This window comes from Erigeron canadensis, chromosome 3 (genome assembly GCF_010389155.1).
Source record: "Erigeron canadensis isolate Cc75 chromosome 3, C_canadensis_v1, whole genome shotgun sequence".
NCBI lineage: Eukaryota > Viridiplantae > Streptophyta > Magnoliopsida > Asterales > Asteraceae > Erigeron > Erigeron canadensis.
Window position 1 is genome coordinate 609,753 of NC_057763.1, and position 22,395 is coordinate 632,147.

General features: G+C 34.3%; 3 protein-coding genes and 1 pseudogene across 5 annotated transcripts; 1 reads left to right on the forward strand and 3 right to left on the reverse strand.

The window, feature by feature from the left end:
• Window positions 1-1,699: 1,699 nt before the first annotated feature.
• Window positions 1,700-8,632, forward strand: LOC122591079 (farnesyl pyrophosphate synthase-like). Its single transcript, XM_043763275.1, has 12 exons — window positions 1,700-1,844; window positions 5,887-5,911; window positions 6,041-6,153; window positions 6,266-6,352; window positions 6,436-6,552; window positions 6,641-6,729; window positions 6,824-6,875; window positions 7,037-7,132; window positions 7,461-7,505; window positions 7,613-7,702; window positions 7,774-7,845; window positions 8,273-8,632. Exons 1-12 carry the CDS (start codon window positions 1,725-1,727, stop codon window positions 8,399-8,401), a joined length of 1,035 nt encoding a protein of 344 aa, XP_043619210.1. The 5' UTR covers window positions 1,700-1,724; the 3' UTR covers window positions 8,402-8,632.
• A 1,020-nt stretch (window positions 8,633-9,652) lies between these two features.
• Window positions 9,653-10,712, reverse strand: LOC122593930 (glutathione S-transferase F11-like). Its single transcript, XM_043766393.1, has 3 exons — window positions 10,542-10,712; window positions 10,361-10,409; window positions 9,653-10,264 (listed from the first exon to the last, which is right to left on the reverse strand). The coding sequence occupies exons 1-3, from the start codon at window positions 10,686-10,688 to the stop codon at window positions 9,810-9,812; spliced, it is 651 nt and encodes a 216-aa protein (XP_043622328.1). The 5' UTR covers window positions 10,689-10,712; the 3' UTR covers window positions 9,653-9,809.
• Window positions 10,713-11,376: 664 nt separating this feature from the next.
• Window positions 11,377-17,601, reverse strand: LOC122593004. Of its 3 annotated transcripts, XM_043765336.1 has the most exons (9): window positions 17,404-17,601; window positions 16,274-16,366; window positions 15,660-15,784; window positions 13,189-15,037; window positions 12,601-12,680; window positions 12,421-12,516; window positions 12,242-12,315; window positions 12,005-12,137; window positions 11,377-11,696 (listed from the first exon to the last, which is right to left on the reverse strand). In XM_043765336.1, the coding sequence occupies exons 1-9, from the start codon at window positions 17,495-17,497 to the stop codon at window positions 11,613-11,615; spliced, it is 2,628 nt and encodes an 875-aa protein (XP_043621271.1). In that variant the 5' UTR covers window positions 17,498-17,601; the 3' UTR covers window positions 11,377-11,612. The 3 variants fall into 3 exon arrangements, with proteins under 3 accessions (XP_043621271.1, XP_043621273.1, XP_043621272.1); XM_043765338.1 differs by lacking the exon at window positions 17,404-17,601 and having other exon boundaries at window positions 16,019-16,360; XM_043765337.1 differs by lacking the exon at window positions 17,404-17,601 and having other exon boundaries at window positions 16,015-16,360.
• Window positions 17,602-21,040: 3,439 nt separating this feature from the next.
• Window positions 21,041-22,393, reverse strand: LOC122590721 (annotated as a pseudogene).
• Window positions 22,394-22,395: the final 2 nt, after the last annotated feature.

Here is a 22,395-nt window from a genome sequence, read left to right on the forward strand (position 1 = left end):
ATGAATCAAACTATATTGTTTTAAAGAATTATTGTGACTTGTGTTACTAGTTAATTGTCAAACTGACCTCTTACCATATATCATTATATAAATATAGATAAATGATTGCGTGGGGAATCAATTAATCATAGAAAGATAATACCAATTTTTTTAATTCTAAGGATACGATGTTAATCATCAAATATAAGACTCTCGAGTGACTGTTCTTTTCGGACTGATATCTTTATAAACATTAATAATAAAATTAAACTAGCTTCTTATAATTTTTGTGTCTTCATCACAATACAAGAAAAATGTCAGTTAGTGACAAAAAACATTTGGTCATTAATGTGTCACAGTGACCAATTTTTGTCACAAACAATCAAAATTTGGCCACTATTGTGGTTAGTTACCAAAATTTGAGTTGTCACTTTTCGTTATTAAAGGTCCGTCACTAATTTTGTTTAGAGACAAAAAAGTGATACTTTTTGGCCACTAATTTTGTTTGGTGACCAAATTAAGTGACCACTTTTTTTTTAATGATAATTAAATAAGATTATTAGTAACCAAATTTTAGTTGTCATTAAGAAAACTGGTCACTAAAAAACTTTTTTCTTGTAGTGTCATTAACTTATACTTTTTAGTCTTTCATAAAATAAAAACATCTTATTAAATATTTAATTTAAATATAATTATTATAGCCTTCAAGTAAATAAAAAAAGAATCATTTTTAACTTTTTTCTAACATATAACTAATAATTTTTTTTTTGCGTTCATAAACATTAAAATTACATGTTAACTTATACTTGCAATCCGTTTATTTGTCATACTGGTATGAATCTAGAAAGAATAAGAATATAAGAGTAAAATATTCACTAGCTTATTAATTGTTAATGATATGATATTCTTTTATATTTTTTTTTTCTCTGAACATTATTCTTGTATATTCTATAATTAATAAAAAATAATTAATACAAAAATATATACTTAATTAACTTAAGACTACTGCCTACATATTGTTGCAATTCACAAAACGAAACAGCACATCTACTGTTCTTATTGATGGGTTGTAATGGAAAACGAGGATGAACGCTTCTTTAATTTCGAACAACTTAACCGCCCTCAGCTTGTTTCGGTTTGCCTTTAAAGAAATCAAATTAAAGGCACCAGCTTCTTATTTTTTACCTCTCTCCTCAAATCTCAACCACTCATTTTTTCTCTCTCCTCCATAAACCATTTTATTTTTCTAATTTATTCAAAATCTTTTATCTCAAAACATATATTATAAAAATTATATGTGTTTTCTTAAAATTTCATCTTTCGACGAATTTTTAATTCTGAGGGCAGAGACAGTACCAGAAAAAAATTACGAAGGGGGCAAATTTAAGAATTCTATGAAAAATAAATATAAAAGAGGACAAAATGTTAAAAAACTATATGAAATTTTATAAAACCATGAAAAATTTAGAAATAAATAACAAAATTTAAATTTCGAGGGGGGCATTGGCCCCCTTTGCCCACCCTTTAGTACCGCCCTTGTCCGAAGGCGGGGCACGTACGGCTAAGACATTTGGCTACACACTCCATAGCTTATCACCTCTTATGACCTATCACCTCTACCATCTTACCGCCCCAATGTGCAGGTATTTCTAGATATATCTATATATCTGGCTATAAAAACTCCTTCTAATCAGTACCCCAATTACTATATAACCTTGATCTCTCTATACAACAACTACCTTGCAATGAGCAGCAGTATTGATATGAAATCCAAATTCATGCAAGTTTATGAAACTCTAAAATTTGAGCTAACTCATGATCCTTCTTTTGAGTTTGATCATGATTCTCGTCAATGGGTCGACCAGGTATGTAACATTATTACTATTTACATTAATTTATTCTTATATATTCTTTATTACTATTATGTTTGTGTGTACGAACCACAACAACAATATCCAATCCAGATATGGTGCATGGGGTATGGTCTGAGCCCGGATGTAACAGTAGTCAGTCATATCTCTACCCGGGAACAAAGAGACTTACCACACCTCTACCCGGGGACAAAGAGACTTACCACACGTGTTTATCTAATACTCGTATCTAATACTTCAAATGCTATTTTATAAAGCATTTTGCCCCTTCTCAAATTCTCAATTAAAGATTTGAACTACCTAAATTACCCCTCTTATTTATTCACTAATTTAAACATCTCTACCTAATATACCTATAATACCCTTAAATCTCAACCACTCATTTTCTTCTCTTTCCTCAAATCTCAACCACACATTTTTTTCTCTCTGCTCCATAAGTTATTTTTTTCTCTAATCCATTCAAAATATTTTATCTCAAAAACCGTATATCGATAAATTATAAAAATTTATGGGTGTTTTTAAAATTTCATGCTCTTTCATTAGAGATGTCATTCGATATACTTTCGACAAATATTTAAAACCGAAGGCGGAGCCCGTACGGCTAAGGCATTTGGCTATCATACTCTATGACTTAACCTATCACCTCCACCATCTCACCGCCGCAATGCGCGGGCACAATCTTTTGTTCTATATCATAGTCACAGGAAACGGGTATGAAGCTGAGTTTTTCGTACGGTATACCTCGTACAGAAACGCGGTACGAAATCATCCCGGACGAAGGCGAAACGTGATCCAGAACGTAAATAAGCGTACCAGATTTGACGTATCAAATGCTGAAATTCGCGTTCCAAGAGCTTTGGTTCGCCGTACCGAGTTGATAGAAATTGCGATCTAAACATATTTGTTCGTTTTTCCGGTCAAAACAAAGAGGGGAGAGAGAAAAAGATAATATAGCGGTTGTATGCCTGTAGGTGACTTATTATCTGTCAACTGGGAAAAGTGTTTTAGGTTTGAAAAGTAAGTGGGCTTATGTTGGGCTGACCTTAAATTTTAGGGATTATGGCACCTGAGTGTAGCCACCTATGCCCAAATGGTTATGTAATGTAACTACCTACTAGACTGTCTATGTGATGTATGCACCTTTGTTTTTTGGGTTATGTTATGTATACGGTTAAGCGTAGTCAACGACATTTTCCCGCCATTTTTCGTTTCCCTCTTTTATTTTCTTCCTTTCTTCCCGCTGGATATGTGCCTTCGGCGATTTTAAACCTGACTATTTTTTCCGGCTAATTACCGGTGTTATCATGCATGTACTACGAAACAAAATTTAGTTTACAAAACAAAAATTACTTCCCAACCATGTCGGCGTCTTCAAGCCAAATAATCATCTCCGACACCATACATAACATAACCCATCACCATACATAACAACCATGTCTTGAACATAACCCATCTTCAAGCCAAAAATTACTTCCCAACCATGTCGGCAACCATGTCTTCGTTCACAAATCATCACCATAACACCATTTTTGCCGGCGACATCATCTCTGACAACACCATTTTTTCCGGCGACACCTTTTTTACGGGAACCATGTCTTCGATCTTCAAGCCGAATAATCAACCCAAATTAACAAAACAACCCATACATTAATTTTTAAAAAATTGCAAATCTATCACTAATCGGAGATGAATCTCCAGATTATAAATCCCACCAAATCTATAAACACACTTTAAATCCCACATCTTTTCCGGCTTCGTCTTCATCAATCACCCAATAGCCGCAGTCACACCCAGATCTTTTATATATAATATATATATATATATAATTTATATATATATGTGTGTGTGTGTGTGTGTGTGTGTGTGTGTGTATTTATATAGGTGTATATATAGGTGATTAGGTTGTAGGTGACTCTATAATGGTGGCTGAAGGGCGGTGGTCATGGCCGGAGGGGAAATAGAGAAAGAAAAGAGAGACAGACAGAGAACGTGGGTGTGTTACATAGCATAACCTAAATATTGAAGGATCTTTCATTACATAGCCAGTCTAGTAGGTGGGGTGACCGGTTACCTTTACAACAGGTAACGCGTTACATAGCATAACCTAAATATTGAAGGATCTTTCATTACATAGCCAGTCTAGTAGGTGGTTACATTAAATAACCATTTGGACATAGGTGGTTACACTCAGGTGTCATAATCCCTAAATTTTAATAAGTCCATCAATCCTAGCCACGTTTATAACTCTATACATTCACAGTTATAAGGGTATATTAGTTTTGGTTTATTTTTTGTTATGATTTTGATTACGAACAACTTTTGGATTTTAGTATGAATAAGAAATCTTTATTATATATGTTAGTTGTTTATGTATTTCGTACCAAATTTATGTACCAAAAATGGTACGTCGTTTCGCGTACCGAAATAGCATTCCGAATGAACCTACCCCCCTCGTACCGGATTTTGGAGACCTACGAACCGCGTACTAGTTTTCGTTCCGCGTACCTTATCGTACCGCGTTCCATGTGACTATGTTCTATATAAATAATACGTCATCGTTTGTTTGATATATGCATGGATCATATATGGTTTGCATTTAAGGTTTGGTGCTAATTTGACTGAAGATCTTTGTGTGTCCCTCCCTTGGGTTATCTTATTTATCTTTTATTTTTATTTTGACTATATACACTGTATCTATATATGGAGAAGATTTGTAGTGACTAATTAGAATACAGTTGCTATTAGAGATAAATATTGTTGGCTAGATCACGAGATGCTTGTTAGGAATTTTAGTATAATTTTGTGTGACTGTGATGACAAACTGACTCAAGTCATCAGCGACAAATGATATGATAACTAATGAGTCACTAACCCATAACCATCTATAACCATTTGTAACTTTAAAAAACCGATTTTTGACAGTTTCATCTGTCCATAGCTTCTAGATCTTGGGTGTTCTGTATTTCTATTATACGAAATGCGCAAACAAGACTCTTTTCTTATCAGGTTCTCAATTTCTGCCAAAATCAACAACATACCTTGAATTATCCTGAAGTTTTATTCATGATACCAAGCATTAAAAGGGTCGAATAGTTAATTTTGGAAATTGTTTAATTACACGATTCACAACAAAATTTGGTCATTTGTTTTTTCACCATGTTTACCCAAATCTCCAACGACGAATACGACACTTGATGGTCTGTATACCAGATGTATAGCAGATAGGTACATTTTGCATTTCATTGTTTACATACTAAATTTGTCTATCAATTAGGCCACTACTCATGCACTTGGAAATAACATTCATAATTTAAAAGATCCTTCTTTTAGATGGTCCGATGTGAAACTTTACCTCAAAATTGATGTCAGTTTCTTAGGTTTTGTTGAAAAGCTTAGATTACAATAAAGTCATTAAGACAAAAACAGAATACATAACATATCCATCTCTATGTCTTTTCTGCAAGATTTTCTTTGGACAAATGACAATCTATAATCACTAATCACCTATCATGACCTCAGCATTAGCTTATTGTTTGAACTTTCCTTTGTAATTATCATAATGATTTTGGCACTAATTTCATGATTTAGATTCTCATTTGCTACTGACCTATATCGTTGTCTTATGTACCCTCCGACTGTCCTTTTTGGAGAGTTGTGTAGGCTCTAGTGTTTGACATCTCTATAGCTTATATTGTGCTGCTGTGCTGTGATTTGAATACTAATTGTTACCACTATGTGATGTTTGAGCTATATTATGTTTTTGGAGTGTGGCAAAGAAGAGCCGAAATAAGACCTGAGTTCGCTCTTTAAAACAGAAATGATTCCACGACATTAGATTGACGGCAGTATAATTATTCTCTGGGTCAGAGACCAGTCACATTTTTTGGTCACAATATTTTATTGGCCTTATAATAAATAGTTTATCCTTGCATAGTTATGCGATATGTATGAAGAACATATCCATCGATCAGTCTTCTTAGCAAGAGTGCAGTAGTCATTAAAAGCCTAATTATGTGTTTCTGTTTATTAAACGCAGATGCTTGACTACAATGTACCTAGAGGTAAATTAGTTTCTCCATTCCTATTTAAGAAATATTGTCTTTTGTAATTGCTCTCCTCAGTGTAGCAAAATGCAAAGAGGGGCGGATACGGATTCATTTTCTGTTTTATAAAGAATTTGATGTTTGCAGGAAAGCTGAATCGAGGCCTCTCTGTTGTCGACAGCTATAAGTTACTTAAAGGAGAAGAACTGACCCAAGAAGAAACTTTTCTTTCATGTACCCTTGGTTGGTGCATTGAATGGGTACTAACAGCATAAATGCCTACTTCCATTTGTTTCTATTATGTTAGTCCTGTTCCATGATAGTCATTAACCGTTCGTCATGTTGATGCTTGCGTCATGTTGATGCTTGCAGCTTCAAGCATATTTTCTTGTACTTGATGACATTACGGATGAATCTCATACTCGTAGAGGTCAACCCTGTTGGTTCAGATTACCCAAGGTATGAAACAATAGCGAAAAATTACATATTCCGGTTGGTATTTGAGAATGTGAATGTTTAAGTATCCTAGTATTATGTTCTAGGTTGGTATGATCGCTGTAAATGATGGACTCATTCTTCGCAATCATATTCCTAGAATCCTAAAGAAGCATTTCCGGGAGAAGCCTTACTATGTGGATCTATTGGACCTCTTCAACGAGGTATGTTTCTGTTACATATGCATCTTATGAAAACATATGGTTTCATCTTTTATTTTGACAAAGACTCTTAACCACTTGGTTTGAGCAGGTAGAATTCCAAACAGCTTCTGGACAGATGATAGATTTGATTACTACACTTGCTGGAGAGAAAGATCTCTCTAAGTATTCTTTGTCGATGTAAGTGACAATCTTGTGGTGCCCTTTTATACACTTTACTCCATATATTTGTGCTGCATATTCTAAAGTAAACTATTACATGTTCTCTTTGCAGTCACCGCCGGATTGCTCAGTACAAAACTGCCTATTATTCACTTTACATTCCAGTGAGTCTCCTGTATTGCATACTATTCATCCATTCTTTGCTTTTTCTTAAACCAATGAATGTTCTATAAATGAATGTTCATGTTATATGGGTCGCTGATTTTGGATGATGAAATAAAGATCATACATTGGACTAACTTCAATTCTTATTCTCCCCGTCAAGGTTGCGTGTGCACTCCTTATGTTTGGAGAGAATCTCGATGATTATGTTCAAGTGAAAGACGTCCTTGTTGAAATGGGTACTTATTATCAAGTTCAGGTAATATATATATATATATATATATATATATATAATATATACACACACACACAGATATGTAACCATCTCACTTTGGTGGGATGGCCACGAGCCGCCACTCCCTGGGAGAAACCCGGGTTCAAATCTCGCCAAAGGCAGATTAAATTGTGGATGAATTACCTTGACATTATCCTTGCTGGGGGTTATGTGGGTACCAAAAAGGTACATGGGCCTAAGAGGTTCTCATCAATTTACCCTTTTTCTTATATATACACATATGTGTGTGTGTGTCAGTGTGTGTGTGTGTGTATTTGTGGTTTTTACTTAAAAATCTTTTATTCGAGTGTAGGATGATTATCTTGATTGCTTTGGTGCTCCTGAGGTGATTGGCAAGGTCAGTCTACCTATATCAATCACCTATCTTGGTCTTTCTTTCTAACTCGAGTGTAGGATGATTATCTCTAACTCGTCACTCATGCTTGGTATGTCCCATTATAACAGATTGGAACAGATATTGAAGACTTAAAGTGTTCATGGTTGGTGGTAAAAGCGCTAGAACTTTCCAATGAAGAACAAAAGAAACTTCTACATGTATGTTTTGCTAATGACTTCATTTCACAGTTTTAAGTGACTTTTCTTACTCCTAGAATGTATGTATTCAGGAGAACTATGGTAGAAAGGATCCAACTAGCGTAGTAAAAGTGAAAGAACTTTACCACACTCTTAACCTTCAGGTATCTTGCTGCTAGGTATTTCCTATGTGTTTGTTGAGTTGGCTATTTCAATTTTCAACTCATTTGTCATGATTTGTTCTATTTGTGTTATGGTTTATCTCTAACAAGGTCTCACGGGTAAAAGCAAACAAAATTTTGGCTAAGCGGAAATGGGTCAAATAGGTTGAAAGTCCGATTATCGTATGTTTATTGCATAAAACCTCCCTGACTCATTTTGTTTGAAAACTATTTTTAAATCATTGGTATAAAGAAAAAGTAGTTCAGGGAACCTGACCTGTCCCAATACTTTACTCATCCAATCTTTACTCCTACCTCAACCCATCCAACCCACCCATTTTGCCACCTCTAGTCTTTGTAAATCAGAAAACCATACAGGTTATGGACTCTCGTTCTTACTTCTGATCCAGTTTTGTTGGACAATACATAGGCTGTTTTTGAAGACTACGAGAACACAATTCATGAAAAGTTGGTCAAATCGATTGAAGCTCACCCAAGCAAAGCAGTACAAGCTGTGTTAGAATCTTTCTTGGGAAAGATATATAAGAGGCAAAAGTAGCTCTTCTAGTTCCATAAGAGTACATGTTGTGTGTATTTTTCACCATTGTATTTTGTTAATTCATCACAATAAAATACTCATGAATTTGCATTTACAAAAAAGTACATCACTTGAAACAACAAGCAAATGTTGGAAGATGGAAATGTTTACAGCACCAAATGAAGTAATTACAACTTTACAAAATAAGACTTAAAAAATAGTATAAGAAAAAAGTTGCATCAAGGTTCCATAAACCATTGCCTTGTGGTCTAATTCTGGTCATCAAGGTTTGAGAGATGGTTAAAAGAGCTGGCATGATTACCAAGGGAACTGTTTCTATGATAACGACACCGGAAAGAACCAACATGGGTCGTAGGGGAGCAAAGGCAGTTAGGCTTTGCATCCGGGGCTCCCCTTGGTGTGGCCAAATGCGCTATCTCTGCGTAGCAACGAGGGGCTGTGTTACCTGCATTTGTGGTTGCTTGTATCTGCTGCTTCTTGGTTTCTTCCATTTTTAGCTTTCGTGGCGCAAAAGTTATGTGTTGTGGCCTTTCTTGCTTTCCCTCCATATCTTTTTCTTCTTTCTGTTTACGATTTCCTTCAGCGTCACGTAACAATTTAACAATGTCGAAAGGAAAAGACTGTAGAATTAGGTTACATAGACCAATGTCACATATAGGAAACAAATAATGTGTCAAATATGATTATGAAAGCTATATAATATCTTAATTGGGATATGTATAAACATCAATATAAATTAGATGAAATAAAACCTTTAATGAAAACAATGCTTACCAGCCTATGATTGCTAACAAAATTTTGTTTATCAAGGCATGAACAGGGGAGAAACAAATGAAGGAATTGAAGATTAAAAAAAAAAGTGGGAAAGAAAAACAAGTGAAATTTCTGTGGTGATGGTAAAAATAATACTTACTAAATATGGATAGTGCTTTTGTGACCTTTAATTACATCTCCATGTCACCACCTAAGTAAACACATGTTCAAACATCATGGATAACCTCTTTTGGATTTGATTGCTAACTGACTTCTAATATGAATCTTAATATATACAATATATATGCATAAAATTTTATAAGTTGGAGGTCTTTCTGGAATCAATCTATTTTATACTTGAATTTGACATATGACTATCTACATCTAATCTATATCATAGACCACATACCAATGGGATAGGGTGATGTTTGTGAATATTTTCATATACATATAGCATGAAAAGAGAAGAAAAATGAACAAGAATACAAAAGGTCAAAGTGAAGAAAACCAGAAGTGAGAAACTAAACATGTAATTTGTTGACAAGTTGGAAGTGTTCAATAGATATGAAAGTTTATTGAAAAGAAGTTGCAGTCTTCGAACATAAAAATAAAAGCGTGCTTAATAGATTTTCGATTCGCATATATAGATGACACATTAGTTAACTTGGTCCATCAATAGCATAACTTTCTTCCAAGAGAGTCTGCTAGAAATATCATTCCACCACGAATTCACGTTCTTCTTGTCTCTCACCATGTGGCCTAGTCCAGCTTCATTCATCAGGTACCTAATTCCGGGAAGGTGGCTTAGATCAGCCAGGGTGAACTGATCACCGGCTAGATAGCTATTCTTTGATAGTTGTTGGTCATAAATATCAAACACTTGTTCAAGCTTTTTTTCACAATTTTGAACAAGGGCCAACTCCGTTTTCCCTCCCATCTTCGGTATGACTAGTTTTTGAACAACAATTGTGTAAACCATGTCATTAAAGTGATGTGCTTCCACTTCTAGCCATTGATCAACTAAGGCTTTCTCTTCTAATGTGGTTCCATAAAGCGTTGGATTTTTATCGGCGTATTTTGTTGCATAATACCTTATGATTGCCCGCGATTCTACACTCGTGAACAAGAAAAGATCATTAAATCACATATGTTGGTTAATAAGGAATGTATTTCATACATTAACTAAAAATAATCATATGTCATTACCAAAAAGCCGAAAATCCCCATCCTCAACAACTGGGACTTGTCCAAATGGCTACAACAAATTTTTTTTATCAATTTCCCGGAACATTTGAAACACATATATAGTCATATGTATGAGTGTATGACACACTAAGTACATTATGTTATTGTTAACATTAACTGTGAGCTAATATGTTAAGTTTACCTGTTTTAGTAGAAAATCGGGCTGCTTATGCTCGTTGGAGTCAAGGTCAACATTTATAAGTTCAAACTCGACCCCAAACTCAAGAAGGCAAGCCAATACTCTCTGTGGGCAAGCTGCCTTAATTGGACCATATACCTTGACCACCATCTTCTTTGAAGCTTTTTAGTTATTGTGTATGTAGAGATAATGAAAAAGGCTCATAATAGGCTCTTAAATACAAAGAGGTATATTTTGGGGGGTTGTCAACCAACAAAATTGTATGGAAGGTCAGATGAAGAATGGTGGTTGTAGCCTGTGGCCACATGCAACCAACAAATTGCCCCTTGTTCATGGGATTGTTAAAAGTTTGAACAAACTCCACTTGGGTCCCTGTAGTTCGTTTCAGCACAAAAATGGCACTTTAACTTGGTATACCACTTTTTCTAACTCAAATTATTTTGTTTACAACTTTTGAAGATATGGTTTCACAGACTTGGCAAGAGCAGAAGGTTTAGACTTTTAGCTTAGTCGCTGCTTAGTTAAGTGCATGCATTGATGTAATTAGAACCAGTTACCTAGTCAGCTCAAATGCTCAATAGTTAGATCAAACCATTACCAAAAGTACAATTTTGCAGCTATATACATTAATATAGAATTTTGTTACCTTAAACATATTAAAAAAAAGAACGCGTCATGTAATCTAGCCACAACGTGATGGGTCAAATTTTAATGAATGCATCATCTGGCTTTCTCAAAAAGTTATATTCACCATCAATAATTAAACATGTACTGTTTAACTTTGGCAAGAACAAAAAAAAAGCTCCATAAGATGGGAAGGCAATGCTGAGACCAAAACTTAGATAAAACCCAGGCCTTCGAACATGATAAATATTAAAAATACAAAAAAATACAAAATTTATGAACTGGGTCTCAAAGGTACAACAAAGTGCATTAGCTGAGAATTATAAGGTAAACTTGGTGTATACAATTCTAAAGTCAGCTGTTTAAGTGGTAGGTGTAGTGTATGTGGTCTTTGATGTACTGGGCTCTCTTTAAATGCTAGGTTTAGTCCAAGCGGCCTCTGAGCCCTCTTTAACTGGTAGGTTTAGTCCATGTGGTCTCTGATGTCTTTGAGTTACCATAATAAATCTGCTTCGATGTTTCATCCCAATATGCCTACAAAAAGCAAATTCATAACAGCGTGTTAAGCAATTACTGAAAGCAGCTACACCATAGAAAGTTGTATTACGAGTTTACGACATCCTATGTGGCAAATTAGTGGGGTCACTAAAAGGTTTTGATGGGTTTAAATCGAAAGGATCTTGTTCAACTAAATATATATAAGATGAGCCGGCAATACACACATCAAAATGATTATGGCCCTCCCAAAATATCATGCTCAAGTAGTCAAGTTTCACCACTGTTTGTAAAATAATGAGTAGAATTGCAATATATACGAGAACCAAGTTGAGAGACTGATATACCTGCCATCCATATGGAAGTTGTTTTGAAAGTTCAACAAGATCAGGCTGTTGATTCGTGTCATCATTGTCCTTTGCGGTATTCTCTTCGACTTGCTTTAATTTTTTCGTTCTCTTCCACCTAACCCTCTCTCGCCTAAATGAACATGCAATACGATAAGCAATGTTTCTCATAGGTTTATAAGTTAATAGAGAAAAAAAGGGAACAAAACTGGAGAAGTTCCAATGAGAACAGCTTACCAATCACCACCCAGTGGCTGAAAGTTGGCATTGTCTTTGGCTTCACCGGTTGCAATCTGTTGAGCAATCCATTGCTGTAACATAGCAAGCAGAATAACATAAGCAGCCTTATTAAAGATGCTATCACATACCAAAATGAATATAGAATTATAAAAACAAGAAAATTGAAGTTAACCAACCTCAATCTCTCGTTGTCGCTTCTTCTCTAAAACCTCATACGCATTTTCAGGTTCATCTTCTTCATCTTCATGTAATTCCTCTTTCACCGCCTTCCACTGTAAAAATCTAACCATTGATACAATCCTTGGTGGAACATGAAATCATAAATTATTCAAAAACTAAAATGGGGGAAATTTTACCTTATCCACCAAGCCAGAAACTTTCTTGTTAGACCTTAAAGAGGTCCCCGCTGTGACAGGTCTTTTTTTTATACGTGGAACTGAAAAGGTGGAAAGATGATCATTAGGTTCTGAATAGATCTAGACACGGATACAAGTAATAAGCTAAAGTTTAAATTCTTCCAAAACATTGTAAAACTCCCAGCTGGGTTCTTTTAAAGTCAAGCCTACCATGGTCACCCTTCAAATACTTATCGTATATAAGCCCCGAAAATGTGAAACTTAATACACGTGTTAAAACTATAGGGGTTCTATAAAGAGCATGTCGAATTTGGTTGGACCAACCTGCATTTTGAATCTATTAATTACTAATCCGCAAATAGAGTTAATAAAATAATATAATTACATAAGTGATCCAAGTTTCTAAATAGTGACATATGTCATTTTATGCATTTATAGGCACTTTAGATGAATTTTGACCCTTTTGACCAGATGTTCAGTTCAAATCCTTTGGCATAACCTATTTGACCTGTCTTTAATGGAACATAACCCAAATCAACCATCAATTATAATTTTTGTTCAAAAATGACAGAGTTAATCAGATTTTACCTTTAGGTTGAGCTTTAGAAACCGGTTCAGTTGGAGCAACTGTCGAAGCAACAGCAGGAGCAGATGTTACAATAGAAGTTGATGGAGCATAAGCAGGGGCTGAAATGGAAGGAAGTGCTGTAGATGATTTGGTTTGATCAGAAGTTTCTACACTGCCAATGACTGATGCAGTTGATACTGACCCATCTTGTAGGGTGTAATACGCCGCGGGCTTTCCATCATTCATCATTGAAGTGGCATCTGAATACAGGTTCGGCACTGACGTATAATAAACGGCTGGAAGAGGAGCAGCAACTTGACATCCATTAGCATCTACATAATATTGATTGCTAGCATTTTGTGTGTTTGTTTGGCCATAATATTCAACGTTAGACCCTGGGTATGAAAAACTATATTGTTCTCCATAAGTGTAATGCTGTGCTGCCTGAATCTCTGACGTCAGTGGTGGGAGCTGGGATTCTAGAGGCTCATCCGGAGGTGGTGGAGGTATAGGTTCTTCATCTGGTGGTGGTGGAGGAACCCACACATCATCAGGCAAAGGTGGAATTTCGGGTTCTGCAGATCCACGAGACTCATGTTGTCTTTCTGTGATTGGTGCAACAGATTGATCGGATTGGGACCAGTCTTGGACTGCTGCATCATCGCCAGCAGGAATTTCTCCCTCTTCCACATCCATGTCCACATCCATGTCTACATCTTCCACACAATGGGGGGCTGTGTTTGGGATGATATCTGCTGGACTTGCAATTTCATGGGCAGTGCCATCAACAAATTTAGGAGTGTAATCCTCTGTGGGAGCACCAGGAGCAAGATCAGAAGCGTCAAACTCCAAGCAAGCAGCATTATTTGTGCTCACTCCACAAATGTTGTTCTCCTGTAATTTGTTTTCTGTCTTGTTCGTTTCACCAATATTTGCAAATTGAGAGAATTTTAGAGCTTCATTGTTGACAGCAGCTTCTAGCTTTTTCAGCTGATTTTCAGAATGCAGCCAAAAAGGAAGCAATGATGATCCGTAAGGTACTAGTGATTTAATGTCTGCAAGTCTTATATCAAGCTCAAACAACAACTTTGATATCTGGTCATTGCACCCTTGAAAGGATTTTAATCTTTCTGATAGATTTTCACCAAGTTGCATAAGACGGAAAGAATCTGAAGACTGATCAACTGTTTCCTGATACAAGTGACTACTCATATCTTGAATATTGGAATTGGTACGGTGGACTCCCGTATTACTCAAACCATCACTAAAATGGTCTTCAAAAACCCCATCAGATGAACCATAATAAAAACCATTTGAACTCGACATCTTACCGGCATCAAGTATATTAGCATGGTTAACCAAGTCTCTATCGTTTGCCATAATACTAGCATACTTTTCATCATGCACTTCAGATTGAGATCTAGAAGCAGTGATCTCTGTGGTCTCAATGACCATACTATTTGTAGATCCATTATTTGGTTGTGTATCAACAGATGTTACATGGGTTTCTTCAACTTCTTGACCAGATTTAAGATGATAGGCTGCTTCATATCCGGGGGTCAAAACAGCAGGAACTTCCCACGAAGTTTCACCAGTCACAACGTTCCAATAATATTGTGAATTGCTCTCCTCATGTAACACCATTTTCCAATCTGAGCCCACATCTCCCGTCATAGGAACCTCAGATGCCTGCTCAGCTACATCCATATCTCTCTGCAGAGACTCTGCTGTATTATCCTCTATAATACCAATTTCCTCTACCTTTGGCAAGACATCCAGTGAAGAGTTCTTGTTTTCTTTATAGACTTTGTCAACTGTCAGGTTTTCATCCTCTAAAACTCCAGCACCCTCATGTTTGTCTACCTTTACCTGTCAAAAAAATTTAAATTGATTTACTAGGGTGTCTAAGCAGGCAGATCGGGAAGATTTGACACATCAGCCGACCAATTTTTTTGGTAAGCATTTGGTTGGGTTTAGCTAAAACAATTTTTTGCCTAAGTTTTTATAAACTAGTATGTTAAACATGATCATATAAAATAAAATTGTTTCAACTAAATTCTAAGTCTTGGAATAATGATCTAGAAGGTGCGTGTTATTTTTCATTTTTTGAATAAGGCAGACAATTGTATTACCAATTATACCAAAATACCGTAGTACAACCACTTGCACTACCATCAGAGAGCTATACACCTAATGTCGCCATACTACAAGATGTAGCATAGAAATAAAGTTAAAAGAAACGGACAGAAGGTTCGCTTAATGCATTAACATAACATTTTAGGTAACTTTCATGACATTAAACATGGATCAAAACCCAAATTGATGCATTCATAAGTAAATAGGTCGACATTGCCACCTCTAGAATTAATAGTACAAGTTTGCCTTGGTGAACAAATAGTTATGAAAGTCTTTTTACAGATCAAATCTCCAATGTGACCTAAGTACATTTACTAACATCAGAATCATGGCCACTAGTAATCAAGAAGTGTACCTGCTCATCAAGATTAGCAGGAGAGTCTGCACGAGTCTCATGGCTTATTTCTTTACCAAACTCTTCCTCCACCTCCTCATCACTATATTGTCCAAGTAACAACAGTGGATTTTCTGGCTTTTGACCTGAAAAGGCAAATGTAAGCATGTCAGACGCCATTAAAAACAATGTTGTTACAACTAAACTTCCGGTAAATATATATCAGTTTCTTCTCATAGTGGCCTAAATATTAACAAATAAAATGATAAGTTTGATAAATCTTGATCAAGAAATTTGCATATCAGGTAACAGTCACCTGCAACATTGGAAAAAAAAATTAGTAACGCAGAAGTGTAACGAAAAGGCAGAAACATACGAACCACAAATCTTGTTGACATGTCGAAAGTCTGCGTGCAACATAACATGTCAGGAATTTCAATCAAAGAAACATTGTGGCAAAGTTGAACAGGCTCAGATGACCAATAAGAGTTCCCAATACCACAGCCACCTAACAGTCTGAAAGGACATATCGTGGGAGAGCAGACATGTCTTGTCTAAAGTATAACATCAACATCAACCAATACAATGATGTCCTCTACAAAGATCAGTCCATGAAGAAATTTGATGGAACCCACCTGAAGAAGATGGTGACTCGGGTGACCCAGCATTAATATTTGCATTGTCGCCACCTTCAGTATCTTCTTTATTAGACGAATCACCAAAATCTCCTATAAATTTCAGTAAAATGCAATGAACATTAAACCCAACATGGACAGAATCCAAATCAGGTTATCAGTAACACTTCACCATAAAATCACTCAAACGTTACCAACCAAAAACCTAAAAGACATGATGTAGCTTTAATGCACAGGCATAGATTGCAGGTATGTAGTTTTCAAATCTAGAAACACTAAAATTCAACCAGTGTAGTCAAAAAGCTATAAGAGCAATTTAATAATCTCTTGGGTAATACCAGCAACGTCACCTTTATGCATGTCAAGTAAGGTGGTTTTTCTCAGTTGAGCTGGTGATCAGGCATGAGAAGCTGGAAATTTTAAAGAAGGGCATTTTTGCAAAAAGTTTTTTATCAAACATAAAACAGTCTTAATCATATTTTTTTAGGTTTCCTACTTTATTTCAACAGAAAAAATCACCTCTTCATCAAAAGTTACTTTGTCACATACATATAACTAATTATCCATATATATAGTACATGAGTCATGATCCACTGAAAATCCCCAGTGTAGTTACTGGCAATACCAGCCAGATAACTATAACTAATGATCTACATATATAGGACGCAGTCCATTGTGTCAACTAATCCTAAGGTAATGAAAATGACAGACGGGACACTTTTTTTGTTATCAAAGATACACGGACCTTGTCCACGTCCGTTTAGGTTATCTAATTATTTCTAATGCAAAATCACGCCTACATTGGAAGTCACTTTGCCTATATATGCTAAATTAACAGACACACAAATCTAAACATAAGCTTTTGTTTTCATCTCCTCTTTATGATATCCTTGTGCTGTATATTCCATCAAAAAGTGAGCTTTTCCAATCACTATTTATATCTGACTATATATGTGTGCGTGTGTGTATATATATACATATTAACTGAACTATTATTATTAACTAAAAACAGGAATCAAATAACTTCATTTGTAGCATCAAAGTAAAAAAAAAAAAACATTGTAATCAACTATTCAATGAATATACGTACATATATATATACAAAGAAAGGGATGGGGGGGATATCATACCAAGAGAGGGGGGTTGTTGCTGGTCGGAAAGAAGATCAAGCTTAACTCTCCGATTAGAGCCCACCGCCAATCTTCGCTCTTTTCTCTTTCCCATCACTAATTTTTATTTGATCGACGAAATCTTGGATTTTATTTTTTGAAACCCTAATTTTTATAAAAGGGGGGCGTTCCTGAATTTGTATCCGATTTGAACCATTGAATTGAACCGCCTTCATGTATTTGTATTCTATTTGGGTTTTCTTTTTAACATGTCTCAATTACTCCAAGTCTCCGGTTGTAATTCAACTATTCGGAATATTAGCGATATATATCACACCTATTCTCGACTTTTTATTAAAAGAAAAAGAAAGATTAAATAGGGGAGAAAAGGATATATAATTTAAAAAAAAAGAGGCATTTTCGAGTTGAAAGAAAATAAAAGAAAGTTGATAGTTAAATGTATTCTTGAGTTAGAAGGGAAGAAAAAGAAAGGATAAAAAAATACAATTTTACATTTATAGTCTTGTAGTAATTAAAACCTTTATATAAGTTTGAGGGGTATAATAATAATTTCACCACTTTTCCTTCGAAATCTTGCCAAAAGTGGCAAGCAAGTTTTGGGATCAAAACATCTTATTTTTCCCTTTCTTTCCCTTCCCTTTCTTTTAAAACAAAAACTCAAGAATACAAAAACTAAAAGTTTCTTACCCTTCTTTTTCTTATCTCTTCAAGATAAAACTCAAGAATGCACTCTTAATTTTACACTCTAGGGTGTTGGTGGTTTAGTTTTTCCCGGTTAAACTGTCAATCGAACCATTTAAAAAACTAAAAAAAAAAAACAAAACCATTTTTGAATTTGATTTTGGGTTTAGTTTGTAACCGAAACCGAATTATATATCTTTTTTTTGTTTTGGTTTGGGTTTGGTTATGGATATGTGATAATGAACTTGGTTAAATCGAAAAACCAAATAATTTATAATACTATTAAGTATTATTATAAAGTTTGATACATTTTTTTATGGATAATTATTAATGTACTAGCTAATCAACCCAGACATTTTAATTAAACTTTTAAAATAAAAAAAAAAATCTTTAAAAATGTATATAATTTTTGTTATTGATATTAGAACTCGGCTTGGAGATATTAAATTGATTAACACAATAACTTATATATATTAGTACCTACTGCATTAACAAAACATAAAAAGACATTTCATGATATTATATAAAAACAAATTTACTTTGATTCTAATAAAAAAATAAATTGGTAGACATCATAGATAAAATATAATATTTTAAAAACATTTAATGGGCTATTTATCTTTAAAAATATTATTAATTAAATATGACATCATAAATAAAATAAAAACATTTTGAGAAAATTTATAGACACGTCACATTATAGTTAGTTTCTAAAAATAGTTTAAAAAGATAATCCTTCTTTATTATATATATATATATATATATATATAAAGATTTTTTTACTTTTTATGTCTATTTGTCTATTATATTATTTTTTTTTCTAAAACTTGAAAAATCCAATTGACAAACAATGAAAAACTTATGAAGAATTTTTAATAATGATGACAAATAAGACTTTAGCCGTTTCAGTTATGTTATGAAGTACTTAGTCATAATAAATTCAAATAAGCGTACACTCTATACCTCCAATCCTATATAATGTATTATTATGACATTACCAATTAAATAAGTTAATCCAATTATATTAAAATATCCAACACTTATCACCCAGTAAACAAAAAATCGTGTTTTCTAAACTATAATGAGATTGATACGTTTTAAATTGCAACTTTATAGAACTTATATTAAAGTGTTTGATATTTATTTGATTTAATTAATTAGTAGTAATACGCAAAGAAATGTAGGATTCACTAGTCGAGACAACCAAAACCAGATATATTATCAAAGCTTATACTAATATTTCTAGAATACAATGAGAATTTATGGTTCTAAATTTACATCAATATTTGAATTTTATTTTGAACGTGCACCATAAGTACTATCGATATACACTAACGTGACTTTTTTAACACACAACAAAAGATTAACCATTTAGTGGTTGGCCCAAAATAATTCAAAACTCATTTAAGTTTATGCATAAACTTTACTTATATTCATTTATCAAGGTGAAAGAATGAAAGTGTTGTAATTAATTAATGTAATGTATACATATAACTTACATGTTGTGGAATATATTTTGCTATTCAATTCAATTTGTTAGATATATAAGATTCTATCAACTTTTTGTACGCATTGCATATATCCACATCGAAAAGTATTACAAACTACCTGGAAAAAAAATCTCATGCATATAAAAAAAACATTTGAAATTATCAAATTATATACACTTCAATTCGTCTCGAAAAAATTTGCTAAAACTTGTACACGCATACATATATAAATTAGATAGATGGTGTTAAGTGTTGTACAAATATGTGATTACTTGTTCATTGTCATGCAATTATATGCAAAATTTATTATGAAGAGTTGGCAACAATTTATCAAAGATAACACAACTTATTGTGATATGATTTCTTTCTCTTTGACTAGAGTATTATACAAGTTTCAGAGCATGAGTAATTTAGAATGGTACTTAGACTCACTACTATTGACTATAAAATTGTCCGATGCGGACGATAAATAGTGAAGAGAATCTGATAACATGTTTATTAGGTTGTTAAAATGAATAATTTGTCAAGTTATTATTATACTCGTAATATAGATTAGATTATTATTAGTAATAAAATAAACCTTTGGTATATATAGTCAAAAAAGAATTATTCTAGCTTTGAGACAAGAAACAAAACTAATTTTCCATCAAAATCACACAACAGCTTCTAGCTTAGTTTCAAAAATGCGGCCACAAAGGATGCATCAGGAGCGAGATTTGATGTTTTGATCGAGTTTGAGTCACAAAATGCAATAGCAGTAGTTGATATAATCAGATGGTTTTCGAAACACGCCCTAGAATTATAATTATCCATTCCAGGTTGCTTGTTCAAATCATGTGGATGTTAATCATCACGAGAAAACATGATCCTATAGCCCATGATACAAATCCCATCATCAAACTGCTTAATGGCCTGAAAAATGTTTTTATTCACAGAAAATCTATAATTGTACACATTATTTTAACTTAACGCCGGCAAAAACAATAATCATGTTTCTGTCTTTTAACTTAAATCAAACACTCACTTGCTAGTAACTTATATAAAGTCTTTCTTGAGTTGTTTAAATTGCATGTTTTCACTAAATGTACACATAACCACCATTTTTTATTTTTCTATAGCAACCCTTGTTTAAAGCTCAAGGATGTAAGCAGTGATGTTTATATCGGTAAACTCTTTTTAACTTGGCAGAACTATTACTGCAAGGCTAAAATTTTGACATTTCTCTGATTAATAATTTACTGACCATAAGATGACACGTAATGAAGATGTCACTTCATGGTTTGAGCTAAAAAGGCAAAACCACCCACCATATTCGCAATGCCAACCATATTCGCAAAAACTACTCTCTTATGACCTGTTCCCATAAAGTAGTCCTAAGCAAAACGACCCACCATATTTGCAATGCCAACCTCACAAAATAACATATTATAATAGCAAATGCTCCAACACAAAAACCGGAGAATCAGTTAAGCATTCTTAAGGTCATCTGAAGCTATAAAAACTGTAAGAACCGTAAACATCGATAAAAAGGTAAAAGTTCTCATACAGAACCCAAAAACATACCACTTTAAAAGACAAGATAGATTTGTTCTCCAAACAATGGAGGAAAAAATAACGCAGTTGATAAGCTTGAGGTAAAGGGTAATTTTTGTACCCAGCCAAGAGGCTCACGTTCATTGCGGGTGATGGTGAATGAACCACCAGCTTGTGACTCCCAAACATTCATCATCGTTGTGTTGTGTGGTGACAATGACTTTCTCAGCAACCAGATAAGCCGAGTAGAACACAACACCAAATTGTCCAATCATGCTAACATCAGCACCAGCAGTAAGAGCTTCCATGAATTCTTTGGTACCATATCGAGCAATGGTTCCCAAACTATTCACCAAATCTGCAAAAACAGTAACTTACCTTTCAGCACATGCATCTATTTAACCGACAGTTTATGGTCAAAGCGTTGTAGAGAATCTCACCAGCTTTTGTCATCCCGATTCCACTGTCGATGATGGTCCATGTGCTGTTGGTTTTTCCAGGGATGAATAGCTCCGGTTGAGCATCTAGCTTGCTCTTATTAGTCAAGCTCTAAAAGCGAACTTTATCCAGAGCCTGCATAAAACATTTCACATATAAGTAAGAATGTAAGATTACCTTTTGTGTTCCAAATTTTTCAGACAGAGTGTTAAAATCACGCATATACATATGGTTTTCATTGGGCAGAAAGGCACTCATATGGAAGTTGGAAACAAGTTTCAGCAACACAAGAAAACCATTTGAAATTATTACCACTTTGTCTCGGAATATTTGCTAAAACTTGTACAGGTCACATACCTAAGATATATATGGCCTTCAGTGTTGTAAATGTATGTGATTATTTGTTCATTATTATTAATTGGAGAACTTGCATATATTCTTAAGTTATGATACACAATTAATTATTACTCAAAAATCATTATTAAGGATTGGCCGTTTTAACACACAACTAAACTCGGCTCTTTTTCATCAACCAAATCCCCACGAACTATATACTCTAACGTGGCCGTTTAAACACACAACTAAAAGATTAACCACTTTGAACCGTTACCCAACCCGTACATCATCCTATACTTTTTTCTCCAGAGGGCTATCTGTCCATCACCATCCCCACACACTTGTTTTCTTTTCTCTTCAAGATTCAATACAAAATGAAACACGGCATCTATTATGTACTGTACATAGAACACACTCTGCACAAACCATATATCATGAATTATGGACTATTAAACACTATTGCAGTAGACAATGAGAAGGAAAGAACCAAAGTGCAGGTCTTTTGAGTTCTCTG